We start from the raw sequence: 20,652 nt of genomic DNA, 5'->3' as shown, positions 1-20,652 counted from the left end.
ATATTTTACTACACTTAAAGTATCTAATAGTATTGCAATAATGAACAGTCTTTTGTCTGTTGAATATGTGTTGAGATACTTGGGAAAAAGTTTAGAGAAATCTGACAAATTAATCTGAAGACTGATGACGTGATTTTATAAAATTGTGTACGACTAAGTCCAAGCTGAAAAGCAGCTTCTAAAAGAATGACTCCCATATCGAAATTTATTTTTGTTATCCCCTAACTCAAAAACATATTAAAATTCCAACTTTCAGGATCGTAGTTGTGTAGTGAATGTGATCTATGCTTTGGTGAAAACCAGCACTGTGCCTTAATTAAAAGGCGGTATGTGCAAGTGATCACTGATGCCCTACTTACGTTTCAATTTTCATCTGTTGGCTCAGATACCTTACAGCAGAGTATTACCGCTGCTACGAGAACTGTAAAAGCTCTCAGTCCTGAAGGTCACAGCAATAAATTAAAAAAAAACCCTCTCCTCATTTTACATGAGGAATGGGATTGAAGCAGGAATAGGATTCACCACATTTGTCCTTCCTCTTTTTTTTAAATATGCTTATCTTTTAGAGTGTTGCCTCCATACAAACAGAAGACGAAACGACCAACATTAAATGAATTCCCAAGATTCTACTTCAAGAACACCCAGAACTTCTTCAGAGACAGACGAAAGGGCAAGCAATCAATAAAAACAACTCCAAAAACCCACCAATGTGCCAACATTACATTAAAAGGCTAAACAAACTACTCCTTTTTCTCTCCACAAGGACACAATGACTCCCCTTTTAACAACAAAACTAATAATACATTTTCTTCTGTATATCCTTTGAATATTACTTTTCCTGAACTATGGTTTCGCTTATCTAACTCAAAACGGGACCTTACCTTTTCGTGGATGGCTCTCCGGTTTGACGGCTGTACCAAGACCTTGTATCCCATCTGTGTCAATTCCTTAACATGTTTTGGTGCTAGAGGTGCTCTTCTTTCCCATGCATTAACATCTTCTCTCCTGATTGCCAGCACAGACTTACGATGATGCCAACACTTAGCATAATGGAACGCGCACCTACCGTTTGTGTGACTAAAGGCTCGGAGCATGGTAAAGCCTGGTGGCAGCAAAGACAAAGTAGTAAAATAATACATGTATACGTATGCCTCAAACATTGTGCAAAAGTCCTGGTCTCCTTTAACATCTGCTGTAAAACACAAACCAGATACTTCATACTCCAGTTACACCCTGCTTTTGAGAGACATTAATTTACTTTCAGCGTACTTTGCAGTGTCTCAGTTTGGTGGGGTGTCCTTACAGAAACAAATTGTTTGTACTACTGTAAATGAAGTCTTTCGAAGTCTAATGTACCAAGTTTTTAATTACACTGCTTAAAAAGAATTCTGGAAATGTAAAGATACCAATTACATTCATTTGTTAGCATAAACATGCAAAGACCAAGCACTTACCAAAAGCTTGCACCGAGCACAGTAAAAAGCAACAAATCAGAGAAAGGAAGTAGAACACAGGCTATAATACAAGCAGTTGATTAAAAGAGAAAGCCCACTATGTAAGAACAATGCTAAGTATTTTTACATAACTAATTCTTACACAAGCTGAGAATGGAAGATAAGGACAAGACCTTAACTACTGCTTAGCAGTCAGCATATGTGTGGCCAGGAGCAACAGGTTTTCTTCCTAATCAAAATTTTATGCAAAGTGGAAAAGCTTTATTAGTGCAGATTCCCACTGTAGAGGATTATCCCTTTATTTTCTCTCTCCTCCTCTTCACTCCCAACAAAGCATACATGCCAATGCTTAGGTCTGCTGTGAATGGCAAGGGCTCTGCACAGGAGCCTAAGGACTTCCAATATTTAAGCAATTAAAAATTGTGGATCTCAGAGACAGAGGCTTCAAAGATGTGAACTTTGTTTCCAAAGCAATTTTAACTAATTACATGCACCTCTGTATCCGAATCACTTGGAAAATCCAGTTTGTCCCCATGCCTCAATCTTGTAAAATCTCTATAAGCCTAAAGCCTTAAGAGGTCCCGTTTAACTCCAGGCTTGCTTAAACAGAAAAACTAGTACACAAGGGAAGGCATGAATGGAAGCACGCAGTCCTCTATGCTAGCTCCAGGCGTGGTCTTCCTACCATCGCTGGATTTGTACACCAACAGAAGTTACTGTACAGAAGCTGGAGTTACGACACTGCTCTTCAGCTGTTCCTCTCAAAACCAGAGGAAGACTTGTCCCACGTCACTGCTACTGCACACTAAAATGTAGTGATGAGAGCAGTTCATACCAACGCACTGTACCTCATACCCAAGCCTGCAGTGAAGCAAATTTCACTCACACAGAGGAGTCCCACAAGACTGCTGCCCTGCACTTTCAGCATGTGAGGGGACATCAGGGCAGTAAGCAAACACTCTGAGCGACCTCTGGCAGGCCAGAGGTTCATCCGCATGCCTTCCCGTGTATGCTCAGGCTTAGCCACGGCGATACCGATATCCTCACGTAAAAGTGAAAGTAACTTTAGCATTCAAAGCCTGCAGAGCTGGCGAATCCTCTCCGGCCTGCCCAGCACGGCGGCTGAGCGAGGGAGCCCGACGGCACCGGCTCTTCATCGCCCCTGCTGCGAGGGCTGTTCCACACTACTTTCAGTTTCCCTGAGACTAAAATAGCACTGAGCTCTACAGGCAAAAATAAAATTTTAAAAAAAAAAAAACAACAAACAAACCAGCAATGCATTTGATCACAGCACACACTTTGAACATGATCCTATTTCTAGAGTGAGATTAATACACTTGTACGGGCAACTTGTGCCTCCCCCTGAGACCCAGCTAAACTAAAGCGCCCGGCGCTGCCAGTGTGTTTCGCCCCCGTGAAGCTGCGGCCGTGGGTCCCACAGGGCCCCTCCAGCCTCCTGCCAGGAGGGACGGTGCGCAGGAAAAGCAGAAAACCCCCGTCAAGAGGGGCAGGGAGGCGCAGGCAAGGGGAGGCAGGGGCAGGCAAGGGGAGGCAGGGGCAGGCAAGGGGAGGCAGGGGCAGGCAAGGGGAGGCAGGGGCAGGCAAGGGGAGGCGCAGGCACCGGCCGCGGGAGGCCGTGGCAGAGCAGCCGCCAGGCCGCGCTCGCTGCCGGGGGAGCGCAGGGCCCCGCCGCCGGGTGCCGGAGCGGGGCGGCGGCCGCGCCGGACCTACCTGAGGGCGAGCGGGGCGGCGGGGGCGGTGCGGCCGCTCGGCCCGGCTCCCTCCGGCCTCCAGCGCTCCGCCGACGCCCAGGGCGACAGCCAACCGCGGGACGCCCTCCGGCTACACCCTCCGCTGACCGCCAATGGGGAGGGGTCCTGCCGCGGCGTCACGGCGGAGGCCGGCCCGCCCGCTCACCGCCCCCGGTCCCTGGAAGGCCCGCCGCCCCCGCCATGTCGCCCGGCGGCGGCCTGGGGCGGGGGGGTGCTGGCGTCGCCGCGGCCTGCCGGGCCCCGGTACGCCGCGGGGATCCCCGCCGCCCCCACGCGAGTCGCTGCAGGCTGCCCGCAGCGGCGCGGCCGCCCCCGAGGCAGTGCCACGGGCTCCGCCACCGCTGACCCGCCGCATCCCCGTCCTCCCCGCGGCCCCCCGGTCCGACCGTGTTCCTGGAACGCATAGACTCAAACCACTCCCGTGCGTTCAGGCACGCCGCTCCTTTCAAGTGTCTTTAACGCAGTACGGGAGGCGGTAAAGCCACTTGGCCTGGCAAACAGAAATGACCCACCATTTCTTGCGTTTGCTGCTGCCAAGTTTCAGCTGGAACTTAGGCCTTGAATTAGGTCCTTTATGATGGGCCTCAACTGCTAAATTGGCTTACCACAAATAGTAATGGGCTGTTGTAGCTAAAATCATGAAAATTACATGTAAGAAGCCAAAGGAAAGCTGGAGTCATGCACCAGGTTTGCGGGGTGAAGAAGAGCTTTCCTTTCGGAGGAAGGCCGGCTGTGGGAAGTGCACCTCCGCCAGTCTCCGCGGGCCAGCAGATGCAGTTGCTGTTACCGGTCTCTGTTAGCGGATGCGAGGACCTTGCTACAGAGTGTGAGAATGTGAGGCATCGTGCCTGCGCTCGGCGGAGCAGCGAGGACTAAAGGGTCTGAGGAGAACTGGTCCGCGTCCCGCTGTGCCGCAGTGAGATCTCACTGTGAAGAGGGAGAAGTTGGAGCCACGGCGCAGGCTGCTCCACCTGTAACACTTGACCTCTTTTTAAGAGAGAGTTAAATTTTGATGGTACTGCCACTACACGGCTTTAGAGGTACCTTTTCATAGATTACTCTCTCCTTATAGTTTTCTGACTTTTCTTTAAAATCATAATATGACCCTGAGCTTTTCCCTCTCCTCCTCCTGCTGCTGGAGGCAGCATCCAACTGACAATGATAATCTGTGACTTCAGTTCCCTGGTTTAGAGGCAAATATTTTCCTAACTCAGGGCAGGATGTGAGAGCTGGAAAACAGCATCAAGGCTTGACCTGCACTTCAGGTTTGCTACTGTAATACAAGTTTTACAGGGAGGTGTGTGTTAGGGAGTAAGACCTGGAATGAATCAGCAGAGATTTTGAGAGTTTAAGGCCTCAGCAAAATGGACAGAATCAGTGGGGTTTATAGATACTGTGTGAGTACAAAGCCTTTCTCTCCACTCACTAACTCCCATACTTCCCTGCCCAACCTCAGTGACCAGAACCTTCTACAATCTGCCTTGTATTCCTGCAGGATCTTCATTCCCTTCCTTTCCTTGCTGGAGAAGAAAGTTACCTCATCCAGCTAACTCCTGGACCCTTTTTTCCCTACCTCTCTGATGTGTGAGGTCTAGAGCACACCCAGCCCTGCAGAAGCTCCTGCCCTTCTTCTGCTCTTCTTGGGAAGACATCCATTGCAGTAGGTAGGGGCTGTGTCTGTAGGTGGGAAGACATGGCAAGGAATGGCTGTCTAGAAGGACTCGAAGAGCACTGGATTTGGGAATCCATCTGCCATGAGAACAAGGGCAGTAACTGCCCTTGGTTTCCAACCAAATAGAAGTAAATTAAAAAGCTGTAGTAACAACAACAATTCTAGATGAGAACACAGGTTGTCAAGATATTGTCTGTGAACATACCGTGCAAGCTGCCCCCATCCCTTGGTCAGGGGCAGAGGAAGAAACCATACCTCTCAACCACAGTGAGCTTTCTGCTTGGCCCCAAAGACTTAAGGAAATATTGCTGTTGTACAAGGGCATTGTGTGTATGCCCTCATGTCTAATTTCCACTTTGTGGGCTTAATAAAGCAGATATAGTTCTATAAGTTACACATGCAGAGTATAAATATATCCGCGCCTTTTAGAAAATGTATTCTTTTTTCTGTTTTATTGATAAACTTTGCCAAAGCTGCTTCATTGGAGGCAGATTCAGTTGAAGTGCAGAAAGTGAATTATAGGAATTACGCCATTCTCTCGTTCTCACACTCAGTGATTCTAGGCTATTTAAAGAACTGATTTTTCAGAGGGTTTTTTTCATTTTATGATGAAATGCAAATACGGACTTTGGCAAAAATGGAATTGTGGGTATGTGCAAAGTTGCTTGTTCTTATCCACAAAATTCAACTGAAATATGACCGTTCTTGCAAAAGCGTGTAATTATTTGATGGCTGTAGAATTTAATTCAACCATGACACTGAAAAAGACACAATACTGATGGTCCCTCATCATTCTATGTGATTTCGTCATACTGATCACCTCAAATTGTAAACTAGTATAAAGTACACGGCTGAATCCATTGTTAGGGTCACGTATAGGCTGGCTTTGATTAAATTAATGTAAGTATTTTAGGAGCTGCTTGCTTTGTTGAATTAATTGAGAAACAAACCATGATTGATCTATTGTAGCAAGTAGACCTCACCAAATCTACTTGAAGGGGTCTTATTATTTTCTAAGTTTTCAATTTTTGGGGAAGTTCTTTCTTTGAGTAAGATGTTATCTTAGGACTGTCTACAATAGTTTAGTGCCTAATTATTTCTCAGTACTCTTCGAAGTTTTGCACATAGGAACCTGAACCCAGAGAAATGAATGACGAAACCTACAACATGCTCTGCCTTTCCCTGGCGTTCCCAGGCCTGAGCTGGGAGCTCAGCCTTTGCGCTACAGGGAAATGGATGGAGAGAGTTATTTACAGGAACTGAGTGGGAGCCACTCTGGCAACTCAGCAGAGCATGCCAGAAGGCACCATGCCTGAACCTAACACTGCTTGGAAAGGAGCTGACTTCTCTTGCCAAGAGCTGTCAGCTGTGAACTCTCCCCAGGAGCTGGGCACCTTTGCCAAGCCAGATCTGCCTTGCCAATGGAAATGTTACGCAGATACCCTCCCTTGTCTCCCATACTCCAATTTGGCCATTAGCCAAATACTTAGAGCACTCTACTAGGAAGTTGAGGGCTGTTTTCAAAGTTGCAGTGTCGTTCAAAACATTGGCTTAAAAACATATGTCTGTAGCATAAGGACTAGAAAACTGGGGTTTCTAAGGTGAGCCTTTCAGTTTTTTACGTTGGAAGAGACTATCTGTAAGTGACTACTTATAACTGAAGGGACTTATATCTGAGTCACCGCTGAGTGCCCTCGCTACTGTGACGGTAATGAAAACATTTTTACAAGTTTCCACTGCCCTTTGTGGGGGCAATGATATGATCTAGACACCTACTAGATCCTGTCGGTGAGAAGGGTAGGTTGATTCCTGATTTAAGAATGTTGCTTGGATCTCAGTAGGAATGAAGCTCCAGTCAGCTCAGCAGGAGCCAACATCTAAACATAGAACTGGATTTTAAAAAAAACACTGGCTAAAACCATTTTTTAACACCAAACCATTTTACTTTCAAAACTTTTCTATTGAAAGAACTTTTTATTTTGAGATTCCTTTATGTATGTATGAAAGACACTTCACTTGTCGCTAAAAATCCACCTCACTTGGGGTCAAAGTATTCTTTGTATATTTGAAATTATTAGGGTTTGTACATTTTAGTTTACTACATCCTTTTAGGTTACATCCTTTTAGAATGTTCTTCTCAGGAAATGAAGTTCCAGGCTGGGCCAAAACAGTCAGCCAACCAATGATCCATCCATCTCTATCCACACAGATACACTTGGTGACTCTGGCTGTATTCAGCAGCAGAACTTGAAGTGCAAGCAGGAGGAGCAGAACAAGTAAGGACATGAATGAGATACTCTGCCAAAACGCCTATCGGAGACTTGATTTCTGCTACAGATTTGCCATCTCTCTGAAGGAAGATTCAGAACTTTATCAGCACCATTTCAGTCTCTTCCTGCATCTAAAACAGGCGACGTAAACTGCACTCCAAAAGTGCCTATTGTGCTCCATAGAGAAAAAGGCAGCCTCAGTAACCAGTGTGGACTCACGCTGTGACAGTGCAAAGCCAGGTAAGATGAATCCCACCTGCACTGTACTGTGTTGCAGATAGAGAAGGCAGAATTGCTTAAAAAGAATAAAATTAATCTGGAATTCAGGTTTTACGAAACATGTTAATACAGAATCAGAGCTGTTTTCTGTAACAAATACCTCCTGGTTCAGGTGGACTGTGATTCCATCTGTCTGACAATCCCTAATTATAAGGTCTAATTCTTACTCAGCTGGAACGCTTTTTACTCAGCACTGTGGGGGGAGTGCTGACTTCCATTACGGTAACAATAAACTCGCAGAGCACCTAGAGAGAGGTGGACTTCATAGATTTTATTCTTAGAATATCAAGGATAAATCTTGAATCTGTTGAAGTCAATGAAAAACTCACACCAGCTTCTGCTGGGCTAGAATTTTTCCCTGGGTCTCAAATGAACAGGGGAATTGGCATCCTGAAGAGATTTTTGCAGACTGTGTATCTACCTGTCAAACTCTGTTTCTCATTTCATTCTGATTTTATACTGCAGAGATCAAGAAGTTCCAAGAAGCTTTCAGGCTTTCAGGCAGAATGACGCTATTGAAAAACATGACCTTTTATTCAAAAGCCACTACCTGCAGTGGCTGTTGACTGCCACTGTGAATGCTGACCTCGCAGCAGAGTACTAGACATCACTGAACAGCATAGTGTGTTGTGTTCTCTACAATCATGTAGAGAATATATTTACATTCCTACTGCCCAGTAGGAGAAATTGCCATCTCTCAGGGCTTACAGCACCCCCAGAGAAAGACCTTCGTCTTTTAGTAACACCTAAGACATAGGGTATATATGTTCACATTTGTACACACTGGCATTCACCGTAGCGTCATCTATGTCTATGTTCACCGTAAAACTTGGTACTTCTGCATTTGCAGCGCACATTTAGATTGCTGCATCAAATTGAGATGCCCATTTATGTCATTCTCATAATTCCAAAGACCCCAGGTAAGTATTTTTAAATTGCTGTGCAAATAAACCTAAACGCAGAAAATTGCAGCCGGTGATATCAAATTAGTGAGTTGACTCATTAGAAGGCAAGTACTAGGGTCATTGCAAGAAACCGCAGCTGCTCAGCTAAAATAATCTGTCTGAAATATACTTCCATAAGAATCTTCACTGAGTCTATTAATTAAGACTTAGCGATGCTCACGCTAGTAGGGCTTTCAAATCAATAACAATCTACCACTAAGTATGGATCCATAGTGTGAATAAAATCAAAACCGGGGCCTTCTTTTGAGAGAATCAGGGTTTAGTGCTTAAAGAGTCCATTAAAGCAATTATGCCATAGCTGCATTAAAAGTGCAACCTTGCTTCTGAGGCTCCTTCAGCAAATAATGGTTGTCCCTGCCTTAGCTCCTCCACAGTGGTTTGTCTCTGCAAGAAAGTGCTGACCTTCTTCTGAAAAAAATCACAACAAAAACCAACAGCTTTTTGCGTTCATTTAGCGCTTTCCATTTTCATACTGCTAATGTCTTTATCAATTTGGCAGTAGGAGAATGTGTATTACTCACATTTTAAAGCTGCAAAAACACACACAGAAGTTGTGGTTCGGCCCACGATTCACATTCAGATCAGTGTCAGAAGAGAAGTTCAGGACTTCTTGAGAAATGTTTTTTGCAAGAGTTCTTGATTCTTTATGGGCCTTTAAAATCAGAGATTTAAAAATTATTTAGAAACCCATGAAAATAGTGAGAAGTATGTAACATGTATAGTGACAGGTTCTAGACCAGCACAACTAAGTCTGCAGCCAACTGTGTAGCCACAACTACACATGCAGCCACGTAGTAAAACAGGACTAAGCTGGCTAATAAAAAAAAAATAGCTACTTTTTTAATGAGAATGCTTTTCTCTCCAGCATAACTCAGCAGACTCAAACAACTGAAGGTGTGTGCAGGCATGGGAACAAAGTGGGGCAGGGATGGGAGGAGGGAAAGAAGATGTCTGCTTAAGCCACGATTGCTGATTTAAACAAAAATGCATATTAGACTATTGCCTCAATATGCTGGGGTTCGGCTTCCATTGAGAAGCACGTATTGGAGCAGGTCCTGGAGCACAGGGTCTAACCAAAATTTTACCTGAGAATAACAAGCAGCTGTCACAAACTAGGTCCCCCACGTGCCCCTGCATGTCATCAGGGTGACAGTATGCCCAAGGGCCAGTCTGCTTTCAAATGACTTGTGGTTTCTGGGTGACATAATAAGGCAATTCTGGAACATCTTTGGAAAAGATTTATCAAAACATTCCTTTGAAGGCACTTCTGCTTTGACCCAATATGTGTGCGTACTGAAATGCAGGAATTACCCTTTAAAACTAGTTTTCAGTTTTGTTCAGCTATAAACTGGAATATGGTTAAATTAGAAGGGAGATTCTTACGTCACCAGGAGCTATGGATAAAAATCAAGACATGATCTGATAAGTCTTCTGCATTCCTAATTTCTATGGTCCACTAAAAAAGTACAAACAAGGATGCAAATGGATGAAAGGAGGCATATCATTAATTACCATGCTTCCATTGTTTCCTTTTCTAGTAAGAAAAATACTGAAGTGCAGAAAAAGTTTGTCTGTTTGATTATACATGTAAATAAAACCATTTCAATTGTCAGCCTCTGTGTAGTGAAGCTAGTATTGACCTCAGGGCTATAAAAATAACATGTACAAATTGCTTGATAAAATATGTCCTTATGTAATAAATGGATCTCACTGGTTATGGTTCATCATGAGAGCCCCCAAAATGTAAGGTTGTACCGTATATAAATGACTGGGTTTATTTTAGCTTGTCTATAATGTTATTGGAAAATGGAGGTGAGGATCCAGTTACCACCAGATTTTCCTATATTCTGATCAAAATTCTTCTTTGAGCAGTTAAAATTGAACCTACAGAGATCACCCATTACATGTAATTGAGATTATCTTCAGCTCTTTAAGGGAAGAGGCCACTTGGAGATTTCCCCTCAGTTTTGGAGTTGCAGCTTCCCTGTAACACAAGAAGCCCAAGTGCATTTTGGCCTATACAAGGAAATTTCTTTATGTCTGTCTATGGTTTTTTAAAGTCAAAATCGATTCTCTAAATGTAACATGCAGTTTATTCATGCAAAAGCATGTAGCAAGCACAGGTGGGTTACAAATATCCGCATCTAATTAAACTTTTTTCCCCCCAAGTTTTACTAGCCTCTGTGCAGGCACCGACTTGCATCTCTAGCAGAGAGACCAAATCTCTGATGATGATTCTCTTCTGGTCAAAATATCATCTCCAGCATCTGAAACCTGACCCTGTCTGCTGAAGAGGTAAATATCGATTTATGTCCTTTTGATCCTCAGCTCTGGCATTGTGAAGGAGGAATGAGAAAACAGACTTGCTATGCAGGTTGTGTGTTATTTGCCCTTTCACAATTAATAGCTCTATTATTAGTGCTTCTTTAAGAAGTGACATCTTTGCTGTCTTTCTTTCCTTTGAGGTCCCTAACAGCTCTGGTAACCCTGTATAGTCTGGTAGAATCAAACTACTATGAGGAAGATTGGATAATCCTAAAAATAATAAAGTATCATCCTCATTCCTACCTCTCCCTTCTGTTTATGAGAAGAACAAAATGAGTGAAGGAAGTGCAGAGAGTTTTAACCCCTCTGTCTTGGGCAGAGCATAATTGCAATGCTTTTACTGGGATCACCCTCGTGATAGAATTATAGAGGGCAAAACTCCACTTCAGCGTCGTTTTAACTACTTTACTCTTCTCTGCTGGCTCAAAGTTGTTAAAGATTTTGGGCTCTTTTCAGCATAAGCCACGTGCTTTTTCTATGACTGGGTGAAATACATTCATGTATGCCATGGTAATTTGTACGTCCCTTCTGAGACAGTCAGAGGAGCTAGCTAGAACTTCTCTGAATCCACTAGATGAAACCAGGAATTCAGAAAGTCCTTCATAAAAGTGGAATACAGCTTGAAGCCTGCCTGCAAGTCCATCTTTGCACCTTTGTAAGATCAGACATAAAAAGATGCATGCATTTTGCCCACTTGCAAGTCTGTCAGTGTCTCATCTGTTCTAGCAGTGGCAACTCTGGTAGCCCTGCACCTTCTATAGGTAGGCAGAATGTTGCAGCCCCACCTTTCCTCAGCACCACCACCCTCACAGAAAGTGTCAGAGAGACCCTGTGTGTCATTGCCCTGTGCAACAAGATGTATTGCAGCTGGTTCACCTTTGTTGAGTTCTGGGAATCAGCCAATTCGCTTGCCCTCTTTCTGTTGTTATATCTATAAAATTAAAGCCTCACCCAGACAAGTAGACAACGAAACTGCCCAGTCCAGCATGTCCAAAATTGCTTTCTCTAGCATCAGTGCTTCTGCTCTTAAAAAAAGCTAGTGGATGGAGATTTGAGTCATATGCACATACTGGACTGGAAGGTGATCTTCAAGAAGCTGAGTATTTCTCTGCCCTTGATTTGTTCAAGAGTGACATTTTCAGATTAGCAGAATGAAGGCCATCCAAACCATTTGCCTGGTATTTGCGTCACCAGATTAACTAGGGTACTCTCTCCATCTTTCCCCCATCACATAGTTAGGACCATACTGCATTTTCATCTACCTTTTACCCCTTGGTCTTCATTTTCATTTCCTCGGTCTGTTCCAAACATCAAGCTGCTTCTCTTTCAGTTTCAGCCACTTGGAATAGCTGACTCAAGTAAGAGGGGTTTTTTTGCCAGGCTGGTGTTTAATTTAGGGCAAACTCTCAGAGATAAAGCCAGCTAATATGTTCCATCAGCTTACTACTACAGTGCCTTTCAATATCTTCCTCCTCTGATACTGCTGGCTAGTGTGGCCCCTGCCTACTACTTCTCGCCAAGGTCTGTCCTGATCTGGTGTGACTCCCTGCTTGCTCATCTCAATACAGCAGAACGATTGCTTGAATCTTGTTTAGATTTTTGGAGTCTAGCCTCTGTTTCTTTGCATGTCTACACAGACTGCATCTCATAATTTGTCTTTTCTGTGTGTCCTCTTTCTCCTGTCCAGAGAGATCCCCAACTGTCTTTGCTGGTTTGGGCAGTACTTCCTTTTCACAGAAGCTCTTTTGTCTCAAGGCTGGTGTCCTCAGCCTACAACAGCTGAAGTGCAAGTTTCGTTTGAGATTGCACCCAGATACACACTCACACATGCACACACACTCCCTCTCAAGCTCACAGCTCAGGGGGCAGGCTTGGCTTTCTGATTAATCTCTCCTGCATTATTCCCTAAAGGCTCTTTTTTTCCCTGGCGAGATCTTATCCCTGGCATTGTTTTGTTTCCTCCTTGCTCTGCCTTACAGTCTACTTTTGTTTATCAGAGCAGTATTTTCAAGCTGAGGTAGACATCCACATAAATTAATAAATAAATCGTACTAATCTCATCTTTCTTAACAATGTGAACTTTCCACCCCGAAATTTGTTAGCTGATGAAGCCTGGACTGAAATAATTTTTTTACCTTGTTCTTCACCAAAATACAAAGTGTTCTTACATGATCGTTAACTGTAAACTGTGGTACATTAGGGTAAGAGCCTGAATAGTCTTGTAAGTGGGACAAAGCCTGCTCTGCCTTCCCATCCATGTAGCTATGGAGATTCCTTTCACTCCCCCAGCTGGAAGAGTGCAGTGCAGATGAAAGACAACTCTCCACAGAGGGAATATGAGGGCCACAAACAGGACCTAGACTAAAAAAATCTAATGCCATGGAGATTTTCCCATCTTTTTAATTCCCCTATTTTGCTATGTGAATATTATGACCTGGCTCCTTTTCCCTTGCAGCCGATTCTACCTGCCCAGGAATCTGCCCCGGTGCCTGACACATAAAATGCTACTTTTGTGCTACCCTTTAAAAAATACTTTTGTACCCCATAAATACCTCATAAAAACATCACACCATTAACCAAGGTGATTTCCAATATTTAGATTTCAAATCTGATATATCTGAAAACACTATAGGAAAAATGATAGACGCACCGCATATGTGAACACATTTATATGCATGTACACACACACATCCAAACACATGCATGTATGCATACTTGTACTCTATGACTTCAACTTCTTCAGGAAAGCATTTAAAATACATCCAGCACACACATTTGGAGAATAAAAGATGTATTGAAAACTAGTGTACCACATAAATTGTTCAGTAAGAGGGAAAGGATTAAAAGCTTCATCTTGTGTTTATGAAATCAAATCTTTGTGTCTCTGCTCTGTGCATCCCATATCATAAGATAATGAATAGTTCCATAGCAACAAAAGTCTACCGCTAAACCATTACCTTGATTTCAATTCTTGAACAGAAAGAACACAAAACCCAGAAATACCAGCCCTAAACTTGAGATAATAGCAATGATTTAAATAGGCTGCTTCAGAGTATCTCTTTAATCAGAAAATTAAAATGTTTGTCATTTTATCATTGAAAAGAAGGACATTAGAATGAATCAGATATGGCTGCTTTTGGGTTCACATATTAAATATTGTTTATGTGATTATAAAGTCTTCGAGCCACCTCAGCAATTTTTAGTGATCTGGGTATTGCTTTAACATTGATGTAGAATTCAAATTACTAATGGCTCTGACACAATTCAGCAAACACAAGAAAGGGTCCATCTATTAGGGAGATCAAGATGGAGAACAGCAGCATGTATTAACTGCCTTAAAAGCAAATGTCTTTGCTACTAAAGAGGTTGTAATAAACGATCAAAATCAAGGCACAGGATGCAACTCTATTTGTTAGTGGCCAACAACAAACTAAGAAAAATTCTCATGTTATTCAAAGTGATTATAGGACCATTTTCGTCTCTCAAATTTCAGAAACCAAACCACATTCCCAAAGAATTCAATAACAAACTCCCTGTTCCTTTTAACAAGAGTACACTTTCCTCTGTTGTGAGGTCTTACAGTTTACATGTTAGTTTCCATATGCATAAAAAACAACTACATGCTTTCCTCACAGCAATATCCCGGGACACTTCAAGAGTTAAGACATTGAAAGCGAAGATATATAATAAATATGTAGTTAAATATACTTCATATGAGATCCTTGAAGCATTTGGCCATGTCCTATCTGCTCTTTTTCCTAAAACATCCATATATGTATTATAGTTAGTCTCTCCTCCAGATACAACACTCGAAAATGCTTAAGTAAATTAGTATTTCAAGTACAGTCATACCATTCCCTTGAGATCCAAGGGGCCCAATTCTCAGTTATATTTATATCCTTTTAACCACTTTGCAATGTAGAGGGCTTCTAAAACCCTTCAAATGTGTATAAACAGCCCCTCTGAGAATAACCTTTGTCTAAGGACCTTCTTTTTCTGGTACAGCACTAGAATAGGGCTCCAGAGCATCCCTCTTCCCAGAGCCCTGTACACGGAGACAGAGCAGGAGGTGGCACAAGAGCATGTCAGGAGCATATTTGGCATTTGGTGATCTAGAACTATGCTCTGGTTTCCAGGCCGCATGCAGAGTGCTTTATACGTTTGCAGCATCCTTAACAATCGCTGAGAAAAACAAACAAACAAACAAACAAAACCCACCAAAACCCAGGAGTCAAACCTTACAGTGGCAAAAGCATCAGTGACACTTTATTCACAAGTCGGACCCTTTCATTATGAGGGCATGAAAACATGGCAATGACACGCTAGAGTTTCTCATACCTTCCCAGCTATTTTCCAGAGCAGAGTATAATATAGCATTTTGGTCTAAATCTGACTGAATATTATAATGCTTTGGGAGAGTACTTTGCCAGAGATGCCAAACCATGGACATAATTTCTTTATAAATACATACATATGAGTGTATACATACAGTGCGTGCATGTGTGCATGTATATACAGAGAGACCATCTTCTGAATTTAATTAAAATAATACAATCTACCAATTTTGCTTTCCTAGAAGAAAATGCGGTAGTTGACCATGGAATCATTTAGGTTGGAAAAGACCCTTAAGATCATCAAGTCCAACCATTACATATATATACATATATAAATACATTATACTCTATTTGTCATAACTGGTGGCCAGAGTGGTGTCGCTGAATGTAACAGGAACAACCTCCTTTGGTGTAATAACAGTTCAGAATTTGAAAAAAAAGAATATAGAAGTGACCGAAGTGAAGGGTGTTTCCAATGTTACGCTTAACAAAAGAGTTCAAAGATTTTGATCATTCAGTTCAAACTGAAGAATCTTGGTTCAGCAAAAATGAAATTTGTTCTTTCATTTTGAACAACTATTACCATTCCAAAATAAAATTACTTCAGTTTATAAATAAATGTTTTTAAAATTGTAAATATCTAAATGCTTTTAAACCATTGGGGATAGCCATGGAAAACTCAGTAAAAATAACACAATGTCCTGAGTTATTTAGTTTAATCTAGGTGTCTTGATATTGATATTGAAAAAGAAGCCTCCAGAAGGTGGGAAATTTCTTTTTTAAGCGTCACAAGTCTCTGAAACCCGTGACTATTCTTTCTGTCGAGCTGAAGTTTATCCCATGCAATTCCGCCCTGACATAAAGCCAAGGGATTTGATTGGCATTCACCCAACAAGCAGCGGAGGCAGTGTCAAGCCTTGCCCATCACCAGGTGACATTACCCTCTGCCAGTTGCAGTGTGAAGGTAGGGTACTTCCATAACTGAGGTGAAACACTAAGGGGCTTCTTGGACCACTGCAAGGGGACTTGCCAGAGCAAGTTCCCTCCTGTCAGGTGATCCTGTGTTAAAAAAAAAAAGGGTTTGCCATGAGAAATTTAGAAATGCAAAGGAATGTGACTTTTAATCCCTGCACGTTAGAACAAATTCAACACGTAGCATTGACTGCTGGCTGGCTCTGCGGAAGAGCTCCCTCAGAGGGACCGCTGTCCTCTGGAACGGGGGTCTGGCAATAGGCAACGTTCCTGCCAGGTGCACACTGCCATGTTGACAGCAAAGAAATGACAAAACCAGAGAGGAGTTGTCTTTAACGACAGACATAAATATGATTTGTCAAAAAAAAAAAATTATATATTTATTCCATGTGTAAGAGGGAAGAATGTTAGTTTCTAAAACATGTGAACAGGTGGGACTTCTTACCAATTCTAGACCAGGATACAACGTGTATAATGGGGAAAACGTTTCCACTGCAACAGTTTAAAGTGCCGGTGTATGTAATGCGATCTACGCGTTGCCACTTTGCCAGCTCTTCTCTGCAATACAGAATATTTCCACTTGATGGCACCAAATTTTATTTTTTTTAAACCTCAACTCAATTCTCTAACAAAAGAGATGCTGAATTCCGAGGAGATAGTCAGGAAAAAAACATGCTTTTTTCTGAGAACATTTCCTTTCTTAAAAATCTGCAGTTGTTTATAAAGAATACAGTGGATTTGTTTCAGTGGCTTTGTCTCTTCTATTTGACCGTGACCATGTAGTCATTCAAACTGCCTATTTTTTTTCCCCACTGCTTAGAGACTCTCTCCTTTCAGTGAAGTAAAGGTTGTGTTACCATATTGTCATAAGAGTCGGCTCCTGAATGTGGATGAATCATGCATTTTAAAGATACATTTTGGTTCTAGCCCCATCCTTGAAACTCATAATGCATTTGCTTGTTTTAAAAATGAAAGGCACCCCACAGATCATAGAAAAATAACAGGTGATTTGTTAAGGGGTTAGTATCAATTTTGATTCTTACCCTCAATTACCCGTTTCTTATTAGTAATAACTACTGACTAGGAATGCTCCAACAGCCTTAACTACTTTAAAAACAACTTTTAAACCTTGCTTGTATGTTCTAGAAGTGTAAATAAGCAAAACTGTAGTTTAGATAGTTTTCCTGTTCTTGGAGATTTCACAAGCTTTAGACAATGGTCAGCATCATGTACAGTGTAGCAGATAATAATAGATTATGTACTGGATAATATTAGATTACAGTAAATATCCATTTATTGTTTCTCATCTCCTCTTTCAGCAGTAAGCCGGGTAAAGCAGGGCCGAGTCCTGTGTCTGTGCAGTACCTGCATGGGGGAGGGAGGATGACTCGGTTCATGGCTCAGCCTCCCAGATCCTACAGTGACACAAATGATGTACAGAACTGTCTGTGGAGGTTTTACAACTGCAGACTAGCATTTTAGCCACGTGTAATGAGATCTGTCACGTTTCTGTCCACAAAACAGAGATTGCAGCGCAGCATTGGGGTTTGGAAGTGATAGAGTTAGAACTGTTGTGACTAAAACTTGTTTCACGGCATCAGAAGGATGAGGGGGGTAGTCTGGGACAGGGAGAGGATTGGGAAGCAGGGATAGATCATCCTGTGTGTGTCCTCATCCAAAATTCAGGTACCAGTTAAGGGTTTTCAAGGCAAAGGGTACTACGAGAAGTCGTCTGCCACAGGATGTATTTTTACCTGGCCCTTGTAGGAGCAGACTCTGCAATCCATGTTTTGTGCAGACATTGTGCATATGTGCATTAGACAAGCTCTTAGGATGTGTTGTATTTATTGTGCAGGTGCAAATAAACTGTTTAGAATGTGCAAAGCAGGGCTGACGCTTCCCAAATGCGTCACGTTTGCTCTGTGTCCGTGACAGAGCTGCTCTGTGCAGGCACGTGCACCATCACTTCGATGTTCAGGTACACAGCATGATTAGAGCTACTGTCACTACCACAACCAGGCTGCTAGCTGTCTAAAAGTCTCACTCAACTTAAAGGAAGGAGGACTTCTTTGGAAAGGCCTAGGTGGAGGTTGTTTTCATCCATAAATCACCCTCCCCTTCTGCCACCTGCTGTCTTTTTCTGCTCTCGAGGTCCAAACTTCCCAGTTGAGTCATGAGTCATGAGTCCTCCTCTCCAGGACTCCTCTGATCTGGAGTTTTAAAGGATTGTCTAATGCAACCTGTTCACCTACCTCCAGTGCACAAGTCTATGATCAGACTGATTTCCTATCTTCTTCAGAAGTATCTTGCAACTCTACAAGGTTTCCCTCTCTTCTGTGAGGAAGTAAGCCTCTTGCCCAGTCCTGGTTCTCACCAGGAAGATTTTCACACAATCATTAGCTCCATTTGAGACCTACTTTTGAGGTCAACCCCCTCTCTTGGAGGATGTGAATGTTTCAAGTAGCTGGGGTTCTTGTGCCAGGAACAGAACTCAGTCACTGAGATCAGTGTTTCTCACAGGCTACCTTTCCTCCTTTCCACTTTAGAAGAACAAAATGGAAGAAAGCCCAGTCCTGCAAATATGTAAAGACAGCACTATTCATTGAAATTCTGTTATTGTTTTAAACATGTCATCTTTTATCATTTCTAATAACGTCACTCACTGCAACTAACTGTAAAAAAAAAGCTTTTCATTTGACTTTACACTTTTCTGTCATTTCTTCCATGCACATTGCTGTCATTCAATTACTACATGACATTTATGCTGTTTCATTATCTGGTAGAAGCTGAAAAAAATCGTAAGGAAATCCAAGAGCCTGTGAAAAGAGAATCATCCTCCTTCTGGCTCTGGAAAATACAAAGAGCAATCATTACTAGTCAGAGCTTTATCAGAGATGAAAAATAGCAGCTGGGAGGAATATTTGTCTTTTCCTCACACAGATGAAGAAAACTCCTGGCACCATAGTTTCTTCCCAAGCCACTTCAGCTATCTAGAGTCCAGCCCAAAGCTGCTTCTCTGGGAGCAGAGATCCTGCCAAGGCACATCAGCCCCAGCACACTCTCCACTGCTGCCGTTCTGCTGAACTATGTGGGGTTTAATTAACAGATATACTTCCCCTAGGGCAGAGGTCTGACAGCCAAACTCATTTTTTGTGGGCAAGTTAATCTCACTTAAACCCTTAATTTTCCCTATTTAATAGAAGTTGGTCATGTTAGTCTTAACTCACAATTAAACCAGAAGTTACTAATGCCACAAAAAAACACAACTCCTTTAATTACTCTTTCCCCTCCTATATTCCAACAACTAGTTTTGCCTGAGTAGTATGTAGTATCCTGACAACATACCCATGATTTAGTTCTCATATGTTAGCAATCATTTACTGCTGTTCTATACAAATTCTGCACCCCCTCATTTTTATTACTGAAAATTATTTTAAATTAGAAATAGAGTCATAGAGCAAAGATAAAATGTGCATGCCGATGCCAAAAAATTCTATACTTTTGCCTCTGTTTTTTTCTGTCACACGGGCTTTGTGTTTAATTATGGTTGATGTTATGAAGTTGTTAGAAAATTACTGTCTCTGTGCTTAGATTCTGTATGATTCTGGCTGTAAGATACTGCTTTGCTCACTTTCGGTTTAAGGATATTTCTGACATGGTTTCAGTAACCACAGTCAAGCCTAGGTGCCACACGCTAGTCTAAGTTTTCCGAGACATGTGGTCCAGGCCATTTTACATCCATATTAATTATAGTGGAAGAGCTAAAGCATGACCCAGGACCCTCACATGTTTTACCTTTCCCAGGTGGGAAGCCAGCTGACCCTCTCCGAGGCAGGTGTAGGTGTCCAACACGTGGGCAGTAGGGATAAGCTGGGACTTTGGGCTCCAGTAAGGGTTTAAGCCCTGAGGTAACATGACAGGCATGAGCCAGGGTACAAGAATACATATTGAAATTGCTGTTTATTCACAGGCTTTTCAGTGTATCCATCTACAGTTCTCCATCGCCACAAACAGTCTCACCAAGATGGTATAGTATCAGCAGAAAGAAATTAGCTGACCATGGCTGTTGTACAGACTAATGGCAGAAATGTGTTCTGCAAGGACTTCAGAACGCAGAAGCTGCTGAAGAGAGCTGGACTAAGAGGAAGGAGTTAATGGTGTTAATCTGTGCAGGATCTGAAGCAGCTAAGTGGTCTGCAATCCAGGAAACTGCTCATTTCCGAATGGTATTGGGCAAAAAGACAGAGATATCAGCGGAGCAAGGGTCTCAAGTGGCAAGCTCACTGAAGCAGAGCGGAAAAAAAAATCAGATAGGTTGTTTATGCCATTTGAGTCCTACTGTTTTGTCAAGAAAAAGACCCTTCATACAAAGAAGTGTTTTCTATGAGAGAAATCAGGAACCCACAGAGGCAGCTAGTGAGTGGGTAACCCAGTTATACCTATTAATACAAGATAGCTATTTCACCGATAAATGTGATATGATGTTCACAAGAGGATGACACTCAAAAGAAATACAAAGGAAATCACTAACAGAGCACAACGTCATATTAGAACAAATCATTAGAAAGCCAGAACAAGCTATTCAGAAGAGCAGAGAGAAATATTCACT

General features: G+C 42.5%; 1 protein-coding gene across 3 annotated transcripts in view; it reads right to left on the bottom strand.

Moving 5' to 3' along the window:
- The window catches only part of AASS (aminoadipate-semialdehyde synthase), a 33,098-nt gene extending 29,798 nt beyond the window's left edge, over positions 1-3,300 (bottom strand). The window contains exons 1-2 of one of the 3 annotated variants that reach the window (XM_064446561.1): positions 3,186-3,300; positions 882-1,102 (exon numbers count right to left, since the gene is read on the bottom strand). In XM_064446561.1, the coding sequence (XP_064302631.1) occupies positions 882-1,094 (213 nt within the window). In that variant the 5' untranslated portion in view covers positions 1,095-1,102; positions 3,186-3,300. Of the gene's footprint in view, positions 1-881; positions 1,103-2,724; positions 3,075-3,185 lie in introns of those variants that run through there. The other 2 variants (XM_064446570.1, XM_064446553.1) reach the window with 2 other exon arrangements.
- Between the last annotated feature and the right edge of the window lie 17,352 nt (positions 3,301-20,652).

This window comes from Phalacrocorax carbo, chromosome 1 (assembly GCF_963921805.1).
Source record: "Phalacrocorax carbo chromosome 1, bPhaCar2.1, whole genome shotgun sequence".
Lineage (NCBI taxonomy): Eukaryota > Metazoa > Chordata > Aves > Suliformes > Phalacrocoracidae > Phalacrocorax > Phalacrocorax carbo.
This window is presented reverse-complemented; position numbering and strand designations above follow the sequence as displayed.